Source organism: Oncorhynchus mykiss, chromosome 25, assembly GCF_013265735.2.
Source record: "Oncorhynchus mykiss isolate Arlee chromosome 25, USDA_OmykA_1.1, whole genome shotgun sequence".
Taxonomy (NCBI): Eukaryota; Metazoa; Chordata; class Actinopteri; order Salmoniformes; family Salmonidae; genus Oncorhynchus; species Oncorhynchus mykiss.
Window position 1 is genome coordinate 44,219,091 of NC_048589.1, and position 17,736 is coordinate 44,236,826.

General features: G+C 48.7%; 2 protein-coding genes and 1 long non-coding RNA gene across 6 annotated transcripts in view; 1 reads left to right on the forward strand and 2 right to left on the reverse strand.

Moving 5' to 3' along the window:
- The window catches only part of numb (NUMB endocytic adaptor protein), a 109,590-nt gene that overhangs the window by 13,215 nt on the left and 78,639 nt on the right, over positions 1–17,736 (reverse strand). For all 4 annotated transcript variants that reach the window (XM_036963114.1, XM_036963112.1, XM_036963113.1 and 1 more), the window contains 3 exons: positions 10,842–10,982; positions 6,797–6,998; positions 6,102–6,410 (listed from right to left, as the gene is read on the reverse strand). In XM_036963114.1, coding sequence (XP_036819009.1) covers positions 6,102–6,410; positions 6,797–6,998; positions 10,842–10,982 — 652 coding nt within the window. The remainder of the gene's footprint in view (positions 1–6,101; positions 6,411–6,796; positions 6,999–10,841; positions 10,983–17,736) is intronic.
- Positions 12,553–13,314, reverse strand: LOC118944377. The gene is made up of 2 exons (XR_005039603.1): positions 12,817–13,314; positions 12,553–12,771 (listed from the first exon to the last, which is right to left on the reverse strand). It is a non-coding gene; the product is annotated as an uncharacterized LOC118944377 (long non-coding RNA).
- Positions 14,039–17,736, forward strand: part of LOC110505940 (probable N-acetyltransferase camello) — a 669,337-nt gene continuing 665,639 nt past the window's right edge. The window contains exon 1 of the mRNA XM_036963125.1: positions 14,039–14,083. The gene's annotated coding sequence lies outside the window, so the exon portion shown is untranslated. The remainder of the gene's footprint in view (positions 14,084–17,736) is intronic.

Sequence of the window (17,736 nt, forward strand, 5' to 3'; positions counted from 1 at the left end):
GTATATAGCCTCCACACTGACTCGGCACCGGTACCCCCTGTATATAGCCTCCACACTGACTCGGCACCGGTACCCCCTGTATATAGCCTCCACACTGACTCGGCACCGGTACCCCCTGTATATAACCTCCACATTGACTCTGTACCGGTACCCCCTGTATATAGCCTCCACACTGACTCTGTACCGGTACCCCCTGTATATAGCCTCTACATTGACTCTGTACCGGTACCCCCTGTATATAGCCTCTACATTGACTCTGTACCGGTACCCCCTGTATATAGCCTCCACATTGACTCTGTACCGGTACCCCCTGTATATAGCCTCCACATTGACTCTGTACCGGTACCCCCTGTATATAGCCTCCACATTGACTCTGTACCGGTACCCCCTGTATATAGCCTCCACACTGACTCTGTACCTGTACTCCCTGTATATAGTCTCCACACTGACTCTGTACCGGTACCCCCTGTATATAGCCTCCACACTGACTCTGTACCTGTACCCCCTGTATATAGGCTCCACACTGACTCTGTACCGGTACCCCCTGTATACAGCCTCCACATTGACTCTGTACCGGTACCCCCTGTATATAGCCTCTACATTGACTCTGTACCGGTACCCCCTGTATATAGCCTCTACATTGACTCTGTACCGGTACCCCCTGTATATAGCCTCCACATTGACTCTGTACCGGTACCCCCTGTATATAGCCTCCACACTGACTCGGCACCGGTACCCCCTGTATATAGCCTCCACACTGACTCGGCACCGGTACCCCCTGTATATAGCCTCCACATTGACTCTGTACCGGTACCCCCTGTATATAGCCTCCACATTGACTCTGTACCGGTACCCCCTGTATATAGCCTCCACATTGACTCTGTACCGGTACCCCCTGTATATAGCCTCCACATTGACTCTGTACCGGTACCCCCTGTATATAGCCTCCACATTGACTCTGTACCGGTACCCCCTGTATATAGCCTCCACATTGACTCTGTACCAGTACCCCCTGTATATAACCTCCACACTGACTCTGTACCGGTACCCCCTGTATATAGCCTCCACATTGACTCTGTACCGGTACCCCCTGTATATAGCCTCCACATTGACTCTGTACCAGTACCCCCTGTATATAACCTCCACACTGACTCTGTACCGGTACCCCCTGTATATAGCCTCCACACTGACTCTGTACCGGTACCCCCTGTATATAGCCTCCACATTGACTCTGTACCGGTACCCCCTGTATATAGCCTCCACACTGACTCTGTACCGGTACCCCCTGTATATAGCCTCCACATTGACTCTGTACCAGTACCCCCTGTATATAGCCTCCACATTGACTCTGTACCGGTACCCCCTGTATATAGCCTCCACACTGACTCTGTACCGGTACTCCCTGTATATAGCCTCCACATTGACTCTGTACCGGTACCCCCTGTATATAGCCTCCACACTGACTCTGTACCGGTACCCCCTGTATATAGCCTCCACATTGACTCTGTACCGGTACCCCCTGTATATAGCCTCCACACTGACTCTGTACCGGTACCCCCTGTATATAGCCTCCACATTGACTCTGTACCAGTACCCCCTGTATATAGCCTCCACATTGACTCTGTACCGGTACCCCCTGTATATAGCCTCCACACTGACTCTGTACCGGTACCCCCTGTATATAACCTCCACATTGACTCTGTACCGGTACCCCCTGTATATAGCCTCCACATTGACTCGGCACCGGTACCCCCTGTATATAGCCTCCACATTGACTCTGTACCGGTACCCCCTGTATATAGTCTCCACACTGACTCGGCACCGGTACCCCCTGTATATAGCCTCCACATTGACTCTGTACCGGTACCCCCTGTATATAGCCTCCACACTGACTCTGTACCGGTACCCCCTGTATATAGCCTCCACATTGACTCTGTACCAGTACCCCCTGTATATAGCCTCCACATTGACTCTGTACCGGTACCCCCTGTATATAGCCTCCACACTGACTCTGTACCGGTACTCCCTGTATATAGCCTCCACATTGACTCTGTACCGGTACCCCCTGTATATAGCCTCCACACTGACTCTGTACCGGTACCCCCTGTATATAGCCTCCACATTGACTCTGTACCGGTACCCCCTGTATATAGCCTCCACACTGACTCTGTACCGGTACCCCCTGTATATAGCCTCCACATTGACTCTGTACCAGTACCCCCTGTATATAGCCTCCACATTGACTCTGTACCGGTACCCCCTGTATATAGCCTCCACACTGACTCTGTACCGGTACTCCCTGTATATAGCCTCCACATTGACTCTGTACCGGTACCCCCTGTATATAGCCTCCACACTGACTCTGTACCGGTACACCCTGTATATAGCCTCCACATTGACTCTGTACCAGTACCCCCTGTATATAGCCTCCACATTGACTCTGTACCGGTACCCCCTGTATATAGCCTCCACATTGACTCTGTACCGGTACTCCCTGTATATAGCCTCCACATTGACTCTGTACCGGTACCCCCTGTATATAGCCTCCACATTGACTCTGTACCGGTACTCCCTGTATATAGCCTCCACATTGACTCTGTACCGGTACCCCCTGTATATAGCCTCCACATTGACTCTGTACCGGTACCCCCTGTATATAGCCTCCACATTGACTCTGTACCGGTACCCCCTGTATATAGCCTCCACATTGACTCTGTACCAGTACCCCCTGTATATAGCCTCCACATTGACTCTGTACCGGTACCCCCTGTATATAGTCTCCACACTGACTCGGCACCGGTACCCCCTGTATATAACCTCCACATTGACTCTGTACCGGTACCCCCTGTATATAGCCTCCACATTGACTCTGTACCGGTACCCCCTGTATATAACCTCCACATTGACTCTGTACCGGTACCCCCTGTATATAGCCTCCACATTGACTCTGTACCGGTACCCCCTGTATATAACCTCCACATTGACTCTGTACCGGTACCCCCTGTATATAGTCTCCACACTGACTCGGCACCGGTACCCCCTGTATATAGCCTCCACATTGACTCTGTACCGGTACCCCCTGTATATAGTCTCCACACTGACTCGGCACCGGTACCCCCTGTATATAGCCTCCACATTGACTCTGTACCGGTACCCCCTGTATATAGTCTCCACACTGACTCGGCACCGGTACCCCCTGTATATAGCCTCCACATTGACTCTGTACCGGTACCCCCTGTATATAGTCTCCACACTGACTCGGCACCGGTACCCCCTGTATATAGCCTCCACATTGACTCTGTACCGGTACCCCCTGTATATAGTCTCCACACTGACTCTGTACCGGTACCCCCTGTATATAGTCTCCACACTGACTCTGTACCAGTACTCCCTGTATATAGCCTCCACATTGACTCTGTACCGGTACCCCCTGTATATAGCCTCCACATTGACTCTGTACCGGTACCCCCTGTATATAGTCTCCACACTGACTCTGTACCAGTACTCCCTGTATATAACCTCCACATTGACTCTGTACCGGTACCCCCTGTATATAGTCTCCACACTGACTCTGTACCGGTACCCCCTGTATATAACCTCCACACTGACTCTGTACCGGTACCCCCTGTATATAGCCTCCACATTGACTCTGTACCGGTACCCCCTGTATATAACCTCCACATTGACTCTGTACCAGTACCCCCTGTATATAACCTCCACATTGCCTCTGTACCGGTACCCCCTGTATATAGTCTCCACACTGACTCTGTACCGGTACCCCCTGTATATAACCTCCACACTGACTCTGTACCGGTACCCCCTGTATATAGCCTCCACATTGACTCTGTACCAGTACTCCCTGTATATAACCTCCACATTGACTCTGTACCGGTACCCCCTGTATATAGTCTCCACACTGACTCTGTACCGGTACCCCCTGTATATAACCTCCACATTGACTCTGTACCGGTACCCCCTGTATATAGTCTCCACACTGACTCTGTACCGGTACCCCCTGTATATAACCTCCACACTGACTCTGTACCAGTACCCCCTGTATATAACCTCCACATTGACTCTGTACCGGTACCCCCTGTATATAACCTCCACATTGACTCTGTACCAGTACCCCCTGTATATAGCCTCCACATTGACTCTGTACCGTAACACCCTGTATATAGCCTCCACATTGACTCTGTACCAGTACTCCCTGTATATAACCTCCACATTGACTCTGTACCAGTACTCCCTGTATATAACCTCCACATTGACTCTGTACCAGTACTCCCTGTATATAGTCTCCACATTGACTCTGTACTGGTACCCCCTGTATATAGCCTCCACATTGACTCTGTACCGTAACACCCTGTATATAGCCTCCACATTGACTCTGTACCAGTACTCCCTGTATATAACCTCCACATTGACTCTGTACCAGTACTCCCTGTATATAACCTCCACATTGACTCTGTACCAGTACTCCCTGTATATAGTCTCCACATTGACTCTGTACTGGTACCCCCTGTATATAGCCTCCACATTGACTCTGTACTGGTACCCCCTGTATATAGCCTCCACATTGACTCTGTACCGGTACCCCCTGTATATAGCCTCCACACTGACTCTGTACCGGTACCCCCTGTATATAGTCTCCACATTGACTCTGTACCGGTACTCCCTGTATATAGCCTCCACACTGACTCTGTACCGGTACCCCCTGTATATAGCCTCCACATTGACTCTGTACCGGTACCCCCTGTATATAGCCTCCACATTGACTCTGTACCGTAATACCCTGTATATAGCCTCCACATTGACTCTGTACCGGTACCCCCTGTATATAGCCTCCACATTGACTCTGTACCGGTACCCCCTGTATATAGCCTCCACATTGACTCTGTACCGGTACCCCCTGTATATAGCCTCCACATTGACTCTGTACCGGTACCCCCTGTATATAGCCTCCACATTGACTCTGTACCGGTACCCCCTGTATATAGCCTCCACATTGACTCTGTACCGGTACCCCCTGTATATAGCCTCCACATTGACTCTGTACCGGTACCCTCTGTATATAGCCTCCACATTGACTCTGTACCGGTACTCCCTGTATATAGCCTCCACATTGACTCTGTACCGGTACCCCCTGTATATAGCCTCCACATTGACTCTGTACCGTAATACCCTGTATATAGCCTCCACATTGACTCTGTACCGTAATACCCTGTATATAGCCTCCACATTGACTCTGTACCGTAATACCCTGTATATAGCCTCCACATTGACTCTGTACCGTAATACCCTGTATATAGCCTCCACATTGACTCTGTACCGGTACCCCCTGTATATAGCCTCCACATTGACTCTGTACCGTAATACCCTGTATATAGCCTCCACATTGACTCTGTACCGTAATACCCTGTATATAGCCTCCACATTGACTCTGTACCGTAATACCCTGTATATAGCCTCCACATTGACTCTGTACCGTAATACCCTGTATATAGCCTCCACATTGACTCTGTACCGTAATACCCTGTATATAGCCTCCACATTGACTCTGTACCGTAATACCCTGTATATAGCCTCCACATTGACTCTGTACCGTAATACCCTGTATATAGCCTCCACATTGACTCTGTACCGTAATACCCTGTATATAGCCTCCACATTGACTCTGTACCGTAATACCCTGTATATAGCCTCCACATTGACTCTGTACCGTAATACCCTGTATATAGCCTCCACATTGACTCTGTACCGTAATACCCTGTATATAGCCTCGTTATTGTTATTGTGTTACTTTTTATTATTACTTTTATTAAAATCATGTGTATGTGACAAATAACATTTTATTTTTTATTTTAGTCTACTTGGTAAATATTTTCTTAACTCTTCTTGAACTGTTGGTTAAGGACTTGTTCGTAAGCGTTTCACTGTAAGGTTGTTGTATTCGGCACATGTGACTAATAAAGTTTGATTTGATTTTACTACAGAATTTCATAACGCAGCATTATAATGGAATGACGCTGTCTGATGGGAGGCGGTAACCTGGAGGCTACCTGCTACATGGAACAATGCCTATGTAAAAGGGGCAGTACCTGTGTTCTTCATGGGGAAGTCAGACTTCCTCTGCATGGTAGAGGGAAGATCGTTCATCCTGAGGGACAGCTGCCGTTTGAAGGGAGAGGAGTTGTTGTTGAGGGCAGGGAACCCTCTGAAGGAACCCTGTCTGGCCAGGGCCTCCACTGGGGCGTGTCTGCGGGGGATAACCTGGAGGCCCAGGGTGCTCTCCATGCCCAGGGGAGGGGAGGAGGAGGGGGACCCTGGTAGAGGGGCCACAGCCTGGTTCACCACACCCACACTGGGACCCGAGGAGAGAGGCATTGCGGACTTGACATCACTCTCCGCTGTGGGAAGAGGAAGAATGTAAAAGGTGACAAAATTAGATCCATCATGTAGACCAGGGGTCGGCAACAGGCCCCAAAAGTTAATTTCAGTTTTTGGTAAAAAAAAAGACAGTAAAAATCTCCATGTATTCAGCTAAAAATGTATGTTTAAGTAGTCCCACGAATTAAAAAAAGAGACATATGTGATCAAGTCTGAATGTACTCAAGGTGTAAAAATTTTTAAATTTGAAAATAAAATCTATTTTTTGGCTTAGTTATTGTTATTTGCAGTGTACAAATTAATATAATTATGTTCCAGCTCCCTGACCATCGGCTCCAACAGTGGAATCTAGTTGCCTGCCCCCGATGTAGACGCTGGGCAACGATAAGTACACACACACACACACCTTTCTTGTCCTGCAACTGCCTCATGACCTCTTCTCGCTCCGCCGCTTCCGTCGCCGTGGTAACTCGGAACGAGCCCTCCCTGGTGAAGGTGGTTCTGTTGGCGTCGAAGGTTGCTGTGACACCACACTCCTTCTCTCGCTTCTGTTTTCTCTCCAGACAGGCAGCGAAGGCACAGCCCACTGCGTGGCTCAGACGCTCTCCCTTAACACCACGTTAACACAACGTTAGGGTTAGGGTCTGGTTTTGTGGTTAGGATAACAGGTTAGGGCCTGGTTTAGGGGTTAGGATGTGGGGTTTAGGGTAAGAGTTATGGGCTGGTTTAGGGGTTAGGGTAACAGGTTAGGGTCTGGTTTAAGGGTGGAGGGTAACAGGTTAGGGCCTGGTTTAGAGGTTAGGGTAACAGGTTAGGGTCTGGTTTAGGGGTTAGGGTAACAGGTTAGGGTCTGGTTTAGGGGTTAGGGTAACAGGTTAGGGTCTGGTTTAGAGGTTAGGGTAACAGGTTAGGGTCTGGTTTAGGGGTTAGGGTAACAGGTTAGGGTCTGGTTTAGGGGTTAGGGTAACAGGTTAGGGTCTGGTTTAGGGGTTAGGGTAACAGGTTAGGGCCTGGTTTAGGGGTTAGGGTAACAGGTTAGGGCCTGGTTTAGGGGTTAGGGTAACAGGTTAGGGTCTGGTTTAGGGGTTAGGGTAACAGGTTAGGGTCTGGTTTAGGGGTTAGGGTAACAGGTTAGGGTCTGGTTTAGGGGTTAGGGTAACAGGTTAGGGCTTGGTTTAGGGGTTAGGGTAACAGGTTAGGGTCTGGTTTAGGGGTTAGGGTAACAGGTTAGGGTCTGGTTTAGGGGTTAGGGTAACAGGTTAGGGTCTGGTTTAGGGGTTAGGGTAACAGGTTAGGGTCTGGTTTAGGGGTTAGGGTAACAGGTTAGGGCCTGGTTTAGGGGTTAGGGTAACAGGTTAGGGCCTGGTTTAGGGGTTAGGGTAACAGGTTAGGGTCTGGTTTAGGGGTTAGGGTAACAGGTTAGGGTCTGGTTTTGGGGTTAAGGTAACAGGTTAGGGTCTGGTTTAGAGGTTAGGGTAACAGGTTAGGGTCTGGTTTAGGGGTTAGGGTAACAGGTTAGGGTCTGGTTTAGGGGTTAGGGTAACAGGTTAGGGCCTGGTTTAGGGGTTAGGGTAACAGGTTAGGGTCTGGTTTAGGGGTTAGGGTAACAGGTTAGGGTCTGGTTTAGGGGTTAAGGTAACAGGTTAGGGTCTGGTTTAGGGGTTAAGGTAACAGGTTAGGGTCTGGTTTAGGGGTTAAGGTAACAGGTTAGGGTCTGGTTTAGGGGTTAGGGTAACAGGTTAGGGTCTGGTTTAGGGGTTAGGGTAACAGGTTAGGGTCTGGTTTAGGGGTTAAGGTAACAGGTTAGGGTCTGGTTTAGGGGTTAGGGTCTGGTTTAGGGGTTAGGGTAACAGGTTAGGGTCTGGTTTAGGGGTTAGGGTAACAGGTTAGGGTCTGGTTTAGGGGTTAGGGTAACAGGTTAGGGTCTGGTTTAGGGGTTAGGGTAACAGGTTAGGGTCTGGTTTAGGGGTTAAGGTAACAGGTTAGGGTCTGGTTTAGGGGTTAGGGTAACAGGTTAGGGTCTGGTTTAGGGGTTAGGGTAACAGGTTAGGGTCTGGTTTAGGGGTTAGGGTAACAGGTTAGGGTCTGGTTTAGGGGTTAAGGTAACAGGTTAGGGTCTGGTTTAGGTGTTAGGGTAACAGGTTAGGGCCTGGTTTAGGGGTTAGGGTAACAGTTTAGGGTCTGGTTTAGGGGTTAGGGTAACAGGTTAGGGTCTGGTTTAGGGGTTAGGGTAACAGGTTAGGGTCTGGTTTAGGGGTTAGGGTAACAGGTTAGGGCCTGGTTTAGGGGTTAGGGTAACAGGTTAGGGCCTGGTTTAGGGGTTAGGGTAACAGGTTAGGGTCTGGTTTAGGGGTTAGGGTAACAGGTTAGGGTCTGGTTTTGGGGTTAAGGTAACAGGTTAGGGTCTGGTTTAGAGGTTAGGGTAACAGGTTAGGGTCTGGTTTAGGGGTTAGGGTAACAGGTTAGGGTCTGGTTTAGGGGTTAGGGTAACAGGTTAGGGCCTGGTTTAGGGGTTAGGGTAACAGGTTAGGGTCTGGTTTAGGGGTTAGGGTAACAGGTTAGGGTCTGGTTTAGGGGTTAAGGTAACAGGTTAGGGTCTGGTTTAGGGGTTAAGGTAACAGGTTAGGGTCTGGTTTAGGGGTTAAGGTAACAGGTTAGGGTCTGGTTTAGGGGTTAGGGTAACAGGTTAGGGTCTGGTTTAGGGGTTAGGGTAACAGGTTAGGGTCTGGTTTAGGGGTTAAGGTAACAGGTTAGGGTCTGGTTTAGGGGTTAGGGTCTGGTTTAGGGGTTAGGGTAACAGGTTAGGGTCTGGTTTAGGGGTTAGGGTAACAGGTTAGGGTCTGGTTTAGGGGTTAGGGTAACAGGTTAGGGTCTGGTTTAGGGGTTAGGGTAACAGGTTAGGGTCTGGTTTAGGGGTTAAGGTAACTGGTTAGGGTCTGGTTTAGGGGTTAAGGTAACAGGTTAGGGCCTGGTTTAAGGGTTAGGGTAACAGGTTAGGGTAACAGGTTAGGGTCCGGTTTAGGGGTTAGGGTAACAGGTTAGGGTCTGGTTTAAGGGTTAGGGTAACAGGTTAGGGTAACAGGTTAGGGTCCGGTTTAGGGGTTAGGGTAACAGGTTAGGGTCTGGTTTAGGGGTTAGGATAACAGGTTAGGGTAACAGGTTAGGGCCTGGTTTAGGGGTTAGGGTAACAGGTTAAGGTAACAGGTTAAGGTAACAGGTTAGGGTCTGATTTAGGGGTTAGAGTAACAGGTTAGGGTCTGGTTTAAGGGTTAGGGTAACAGGTTAGGGCCTGGTTTAGGGGTTAGGGTAACAGGTTAGGGCCTGGTTTAGGGGCTAGGGTAACAGGTTAGGAGGTAGGTGTTAGGGGGTTAGGGTCTGGTTTTGGGGTTAGGAGATGGGTGTTTGGGGGTTAGGGTAATAGGTTAGGGTCTGGTTTAGGGGTTAGGGTAACAGGTTAGGGTCTGGTTTTTGGGTAAAGGTCTGGTTTAGGGGTTAGGGTAACAGGTTAGGGTCTGGTTTAGGGGTTAGGGTAACAGGTTAGGGTCTGGTTTAGGGGTTAAGGTAACAGGTTAGGGTCTGGTTTAGGGGTTAGGGTCTGGTTTAGGGGTTAGGGTAACAGGTTAGGGTCTGGTTTAGGGGTTAGGGTAACAGGTTAGGGTCTGGTTTAGGGGTTAGGGTAACAGGTTAGGGTCTGGTTTAGGGGTTAGGGTAACAGGTTAGGGTCTGGTTTAGGGGTTAAGGTAACAGGTTAGGGTCTGGTTTAGGGGTTAAGGTAACAGGTTAGGGCCTGGTTTAAGGGTTAGGGTAACAGGTTAGGGTAACAGGTTAGGGTCCGGTTTAGGGGTTAGGGTAACAGGTTAGGGTCTGGTTTAAGGGTTAGGGTAACAGGTTAGGGTAACAGGTTAGGGTCCGGTTTAGGGGTTAGGGTAACAGGTTAGGGTCTGGTTTAGGGGTTAGGATAACAGGTTAGGGTAACAGGTTAGGGCCTGGTTTAGGGGTTAGGGTAACAGGTTAAGGTAACAGGTTAAGGTAACAGGTTAGGGTCTGATTTAGGGGTTAGAGTAACAGGTTAGGGTCTGGTTTAAGGGTTAGGGTAACAGGTTAGGGCCTGGTTTAGGGGTTAGGGTAACAGGTTAGGGCCTGGTTTAGGGGCTAGGGTAACAGGTTAGGAGGTAGGTGTTAGGGGGTTAGGGTCTGGTTTTGGGGTTAGGAGATGGGTGTTTCGGGGTTAGGGTAATAGGTTAGGGTCTGGTTTAGGGGTTAGGGTAACAGGTTAGGGTCTGGTTTTTGGGTAAAGGTCTGGTTTAGGGGTTAGGGTAACAGGTTAGGGTCCGGTTTAGGGGTTAGGGTAACAGGTTAGGGTCTGGTTTAGGGGTTAGGGTAACAGGTTAGGGTCTGGTTTTTGGGTAAAGGTCTGGTTTAGGGGTTAGGGTAACAGGTTAGGGTCTTACCGAGTCCTTGATAGCCATGAAGCAGTGGCAGATCCAGCGTCTCGTAGTTCCATCTCTACAGATGTAGGAGAACGCTCTCTCAAAGTTCCTGTCCGGAGCGCAGAACGATACTTTCTCTATTGTCTGGTCTAGGATCAGGTCCTACAGAGACATGATCATTACAACATTATCACATTACAACATTATCACATTACAACATTATTACAACATCACCCCATTACAACATCACCCCATTACAACACCACCCCATTACAACACCACCCCATTACAACATCACCACGTTACAACATCACCACGTTACAACATCACCACATCACAACACCACCCCATTACAACATCACCACGTTACAACATCACCACATCACAACACCACCCCATTACAACATCACCACGTTACAACATCACCACATCACCACACCACCACATCACCCCATTACAACACCACCCCATTACAACACCACCCCATCTCCCCATTACAACACCACCCCATTACAACACCACCCCATTACAACACCACCCCATTACAACACCACCACACCACCACATTACAACATTATTACAACACCACCACATCACAACACCACCCCATTACAACATCACCCCATTACAACATCACCCCGTTACAACATCACCCCGTTACAACATCACCCCGTTACAACATCACCACATTACAACATCCCCACATCACCCCATTACAACACCACCCCATTACAACATCACCACATTACAACACCACCCCATTACAACACCACCACATTACAACACCATCCCATTACAACACCATCCCATTACAACACCACCACATTACAACACCACCACATTACAACATTATCATTACACTGACTATTTCAGCATTACCTAAGGGGTGTATTCATTAGTTAGAAACCGGTTATTCGAAACGAAAAAATGTTTTGCTACGAAAACTAGACATTTTATCGGACAAATTCAGATAGGTCCTTCCCTGTTCCGTTGTGTCTGGTTCCTAGTGAAGAAACATTACCCTGACTAACACAATACCCTGACTGTCATTACAACATGATCAAACACATCCTGTCCAGATGTCCTATCTACGTTCCTTTTCATTGAAAGTACATGTGAGTGATGTTACAAGTATCAGCAGGGTGTATGGCTACAACTATCAGCAGGGTGTATGGCTACAAGTATCAGCAGGATGTATGGCCACAAGTATCAGCAGGGTGTATGGCTACAAGTATCAGCAGGGTGTATGGCTACAACTATCAGCAGGGTGTATGGCTACAACTATCAGCAGGGTGTATGGACACAAGTATCAGCAGGGTGTATGGACACAAGTATCAGCAGGATGTATGGCCACAAGTATCAGCAGGGTGTATGGCTACAAGTATCAGCAGGGTGTATGGCTACAAGTATCAGCAGGGTGTATGGCTACAAGTATCATCAGGATGTATGGCTACAAGTATCATATGGATGTATGGCTACAAGTATCATAAGGATGTATGGAGTGTTAGTTACTTCATAATGCTTCTGGCTTGACACAATAAGTCTCCATGTAATATTGGCTTCATCCAGCAGGTGGCAGCAGATCCCACAGTTGAATAGGGACATGCCGTGCTCATGGTCCACCAAGGACTTTTCTATAGCAGGTGTACTGGAGAATATAACCAGCTACAAAAAAAATAGATACTGTTGGGTCGACAAACGGTCAGTAGACCAAAACGTTACTAGTTCATCATTTTTTTTTTTTTTTTAAGTGAAACTTTTGCAAGTCAATGGGGGTGTAAGAATTTCCTCTTTTCAAGAAAGCCAAACTTCCACAAAGCATTTCCTCTGGCTGAGTTTTAACACATTGTGGCGGTCACAAATTTTAGTCAGCAGGTGATTGTCAAGACAATAACTGGTCGGTCTCACGGCAATTAACATAAACACATTTAGAATCTCCTGGCTTCCAGACCTTTTAATTAATATAAACACATTTAGAACCTCCTGGCTTCTAGACCTTTTAATTAATATAAACACATTTAGAACCTCCTGGCTTCTAGACCTTTTAATTAACATAAACACATTTAGAACCTCCTGGCTTCTAGACCTTTTAATTAACATAAACACATTTAGAATCTCCTGGCTTCTAGACCTTTTAATTAACATAAACACATTTAGAACCTCCTGGCTTCTAGACCTTTTAATTAACATAAACACATTTAGAATCTCCTGGCTTCTAGACCTTTTAATTAACATAAACACATTTAGAATCTCCTGGCTTCTAGACCTTTTAATTAACATAAACACATTTAGAATCTCCTGGCTTCTAGACCTTTTAATTAACATAAACACATTTAGAATCTCCTGGCTTCTAGACCTTTTAATTAACATAAACACATTTAGAATCTCCTGGCTTCTAGACCTTTTAATTAACATAAACACATTTAGAATCTCCTGGCTTCTAGACCTTTTAATTAACATAAACACATTTAGAATCTCCTGGCTTCCAGACCTTTGGAACATCTACATTTTTAACAAGTCTTAATAAATCCATGTAATATATCCTACACCTTCACAATAAATCCATTATTTATTTTAGACAGGTCTAAAGAAACATGATATGAAGAAAATGTAGTCTATTTCAGAAGAACATACTCTGACTTGTCCTTATGTTAGGCCCTGATCTGGCTGTGCCAAATGGCTGTGGGCTACACTAGTTCATTTAACAGACAAGATCTGCTTAGAATTCCGTGGCATTATTTTAAATTATAGTATGATTTGAGGGAGTGTGCACATGGGGCTATTCTGTGTTGAGTGGTTAGGTACTCCTATATGCTTAATTTAGAAATATAAATTAATGTAACTTTAGTTGTTCTATAAACGTTGGGCTATATGTTTGGATTTTTAATACATTCTACGGCTCCACGATGAGACTAATGATGATTTGAAAAAAGTCGCTTGAAACGCATGAGCTCTGCTTTCTTTTTTTGTGCAGGCTGTACACACTTCATCAGTCTCTCACTCATAATTTGACAAGCACTTGATAATGCCGCAAATTTCCCGGCGGCATCCCCTTTGTGTGGCCGTAATGCACCCCCCCCAAAAAAAATCCATGCCTTTTCCGGGCTAGTGGTCACTGTACGTTTCTACCCGAGTGCTGCCTGCTCCGAAGCACCTCTCATCTCACTCGGCTCTCCATCACGTAATCGGGTCATTCTCACAGGCTACAAGTGAAGACAAACACACCGGGGACGCAACTGTGCCCATCCTCATCCAATTCCGAGGTGCATATTGAAGATATTGGAAGAACTGTCCACATTTTACTTTTCGTCAGCCAACAAGATGAATAGGCCTAACAAACAGCAAAAGCACTAGCCTATGTCAATCTACTATCCCCCATAGTACATAAGTTGACCCATTCTATTCTGTGCGAGAAATAAATATTCCAAACATTAGTCTGGGACAGTTGTGGGATGCGATAGATCTCAAATTAATACAACCACTAGCTGACGCGTACAGATCAGAACGTTTAGGTTAAAATGCTGATTAACTATTCGGCTATTTCTTCACATTATGAACGCAGAAATGCGCACAAGGCAGTAGGGTATAAGCGCAAATGTTCCAATAGCAGAAAAACACCATTCTCAAAAGTTACCACAAATGCAATTAAATGCTTTTATTATAAAAGGTGCATTTTTATGGTGAAAATTATCTTCCCCAAACATGAAACTCACGCGCTGCATTCGGAAAGTATTCAGACCCCTCGACTTTTTCCTCCTTTTGTTAAGTTACAGCCTTATTCTAAAACGAAATTTTAAAAATCCTCAATCTACACACAATAACCCATAATAAATGTCACACCCTGACCATAGTTTACTTTGTATATTCTATGTTGTGGTTGGTCAGGGTGTGATCTGAGTGGGCATTCTATGTTACATGTCTAGTTTGTCTAGTTCTATGTTCGGCCTGATATGGTTCTCAATCAGAGGCAGGTGTTCGTCATTGTCTCTGATTGGGAACCATATTTAGGTAGCCTGGTTTTCACTGTGTGTTTGTGGGTGATTGTTCCTGTCCTTAGTGTTAGTTTGCACCAGTTTAGGCTGTTTCGGTTTTCATTACGTTTATTATTTTGCACTGTTTGTATTTAGATTCGTGTTGCTATAGTCACAATAAACATGGATCGTAATCTACACGCCGCATTTTGGTCCGACTCTCCTTCTCATAAAGAAAACCGTTACAGAATCACCCACCACCAACGGACCAAGCAGCGTGTCAACAGGCAGCAACAGCAGCGAAAAGAGGAGATATATAGTAAGGATTTCTGGACATGGGAGGAAATCCTCGACGGGAGAGGACCCTGGGCTAAACCAGGGGAGTGTAGCCGCACCAAGGTGCAGCAGGAGAAGGAACAGAGGCAGCAGCAGCAGGAGCAGCTGCAGTGGGAGAGGCTGCACCACCTGGAGAAATGGACATGGGAGGAAGAACTGGACGGTAAAGGACCCTGGGCTCAGCCTGGAGAATATCGCCGCCCCAAGGAAGAACTGGAGGCGGCGAAAGCTGAGAGGCGCAGATATGAGGAGGCAGCACGACGTAGCGGATGGAAGCCTGAGAGGCAGCCCCAAAAATTTCTTGGGGGGGGGCTAACAGGGAGTATGGCTACGCCAGGTAGGAGACCTGGGCAGACTCCCTGTGCTTACCGGGGGGCTAGAGAGACCGGACAGGCACCGTGTTATGCAGTGGTGCGCACGGTGTCTCCAGTGCGGGTGCATAGCCCGGTGCGGTATATTCCAGCTCCGCGTGTCGGCCGGGCTAGATTGAGCGTCGAGCCTAATGCCATGAAGCCGGCTCTACGCAGCTGGTCCCCAGTGCGTCTCCTTGGGCCGGCTTACATGGCACCAGCCTTGCGCTCGGTGTCTCCGGTTCGCCTGCATAGCCCAGTGCGGGCTATTCCACCTCGCCGCACTGGCAGGGCGACCGTGAGCATTCAACCAGGTAAGGTTGGGCAGGCTCGGTGCTCAAGAGCTCCAGTGCACCTGCACGGTCCGGTTTTTCCAGTACCACCTCCACACCCCAGCCCTCCGGTAGCAGCTCCCCGCACCAGGCTTCCTGTGCGTGTCCTCGGCCCAGTACCACCAGTGCCAGCACCACGCATCAGGCCTACAGTGCGCCTCGCCTGTCCAGCGCTGTCGGAGCCCTCCTCCTCTCCAGCGCTGTCGGAGTCTCCCGCCTGTTTAGCGCTGTTAGAGCCTTCCTTCTCTACAGCGCTGCCGGAGTCTCCCGCCTGTTCAGAACTGCCAGTTAGCATAGAGCTGCCAGTTAGCATAGAGCTGCCAGTTAGCATAGAGCTGCCAGTCTGCAAGGAGCTGCCAGTCTGCAAGGAGCTGCCAGTCTGCATAGAGCTGCCAGTCTGCAAGGAGCCGCCAGAGCTGCCTGTCTGCAGGATGCCGCCAAAGCTGCCAGTCTGCAAGGAGCCGCCAGAGCTGCCAGTCTGCAAGGAGCCGCCAGAGCTGCCAGTCTGCAAGGAGCCGCCAGAGCTGCCAGTCTGCAAGGAGCCGCCAGAGCTGCCAGTCTGCAAGGAGCCGCCAGAGCTGCCAGTTAGCATGGAGCAGCCAGGGCCGCCAGTCAGCATGGAGCAGCCAGGGCCGCCAGTCAGCATGGAGCAGCCAGGGCCGCCAGTCAGCATGGAGCAGCCAGGGCCGCCAGTCAGCATGGAGCAGCCAGTCAGCATGGAGCAGCCAGAGCAGCCAGTCAGCATGGAGCAGCCAGAGCTGCCAGTCAGCATGGAGCTGCCAGTCAGCATGGAGCAGCCAGTCAGCATGGAGCAGCCAGAGCTGCCAGTCATCATGGAGCAGCCAGTCAGCATGGAGCAGCCAGAGCTGCCAGTCGACCAGACTCTTCCAGATCTGCCAGTCGACCAGACTCTTCCAGAGCTGCCAGTCGACCAGACTCTTCCAGAGCTGCCAGTCGACCAGACTCTTCCAGAGCTGCCAGTCGACCAGACTCTTCCAGAGCTGCCAGTCGACCAGACTCTTCCAGAGCTGCCAGTCGACCAGACTCTTCCAGAGCTGCCAGTCGACCAGACTCTTCCAGAGCTGCCAGTCGACCAGACTCTTCCAGAGCTGCCAGTCGACCAGACTCTTCCAGAGCTGCCAGTCGACCAGACTCTTCCAGATCCGCCAGTCGACCAGACTCTTCCAGATCCGCCAGTCGACCAGACTCTTCCAGATCCGCCAGTCGACCAGACTCTTCCAGATCCGCCAGTCGATGAGACTCTTCTAGATCTGCCAGTCGACCAGACTCTTCTAGATCTGCCAGTCGACCAGACTCTTCTAGATCTGCCAGTCGACCAGACTCTTCCAGATCTGCCAGTCGACCAGGATCTGCTAGATCCAACTACCTGCCTGGGCTTCCTCTCAGTGCTGAGCTTCCTCTCAGTGCTGAGCTTCCTCTCAGTGCTGAGCTACCCATCAGTCCTGAGCTACCTCTGTCCCGAGCTGTCCCTCTGTCCCGAGCGGTCATTAAGGAGGGTAACCTATCTAGGGACGCAAAGGAGGTGGACTAAAACGATTATGGAGTGGGGTCCACGTCCAGCGCCAGAGCCGCCACCGCGGACAGATGCCCACCCAGACCCTCCCCTATAGGTTCAGGTTTTGCGGCCGGAGTCCGCACCTTGGGGGGGGGGTACTGTCACACCCTGACCATAGTTTACTTTGTATATTCTATGTTGTGGTTGGTCAGGGTGTGATCTGAGTGGGCATTCTATGTTACATGTCTAGTTTGTCTAGTTCTATGTTCGGCCTGATATGGTTCTCAATCAGAGGCAGGTGTTCGTCATTGTCTCTGATTGGGAACCATATTTAGGTAGCCTGGTTTTCACTGTGTGTTTGTGGGTGATTGTTCCTGTCCTTAGTGTTAGTTTGCACCAGTTTAGGCTGTT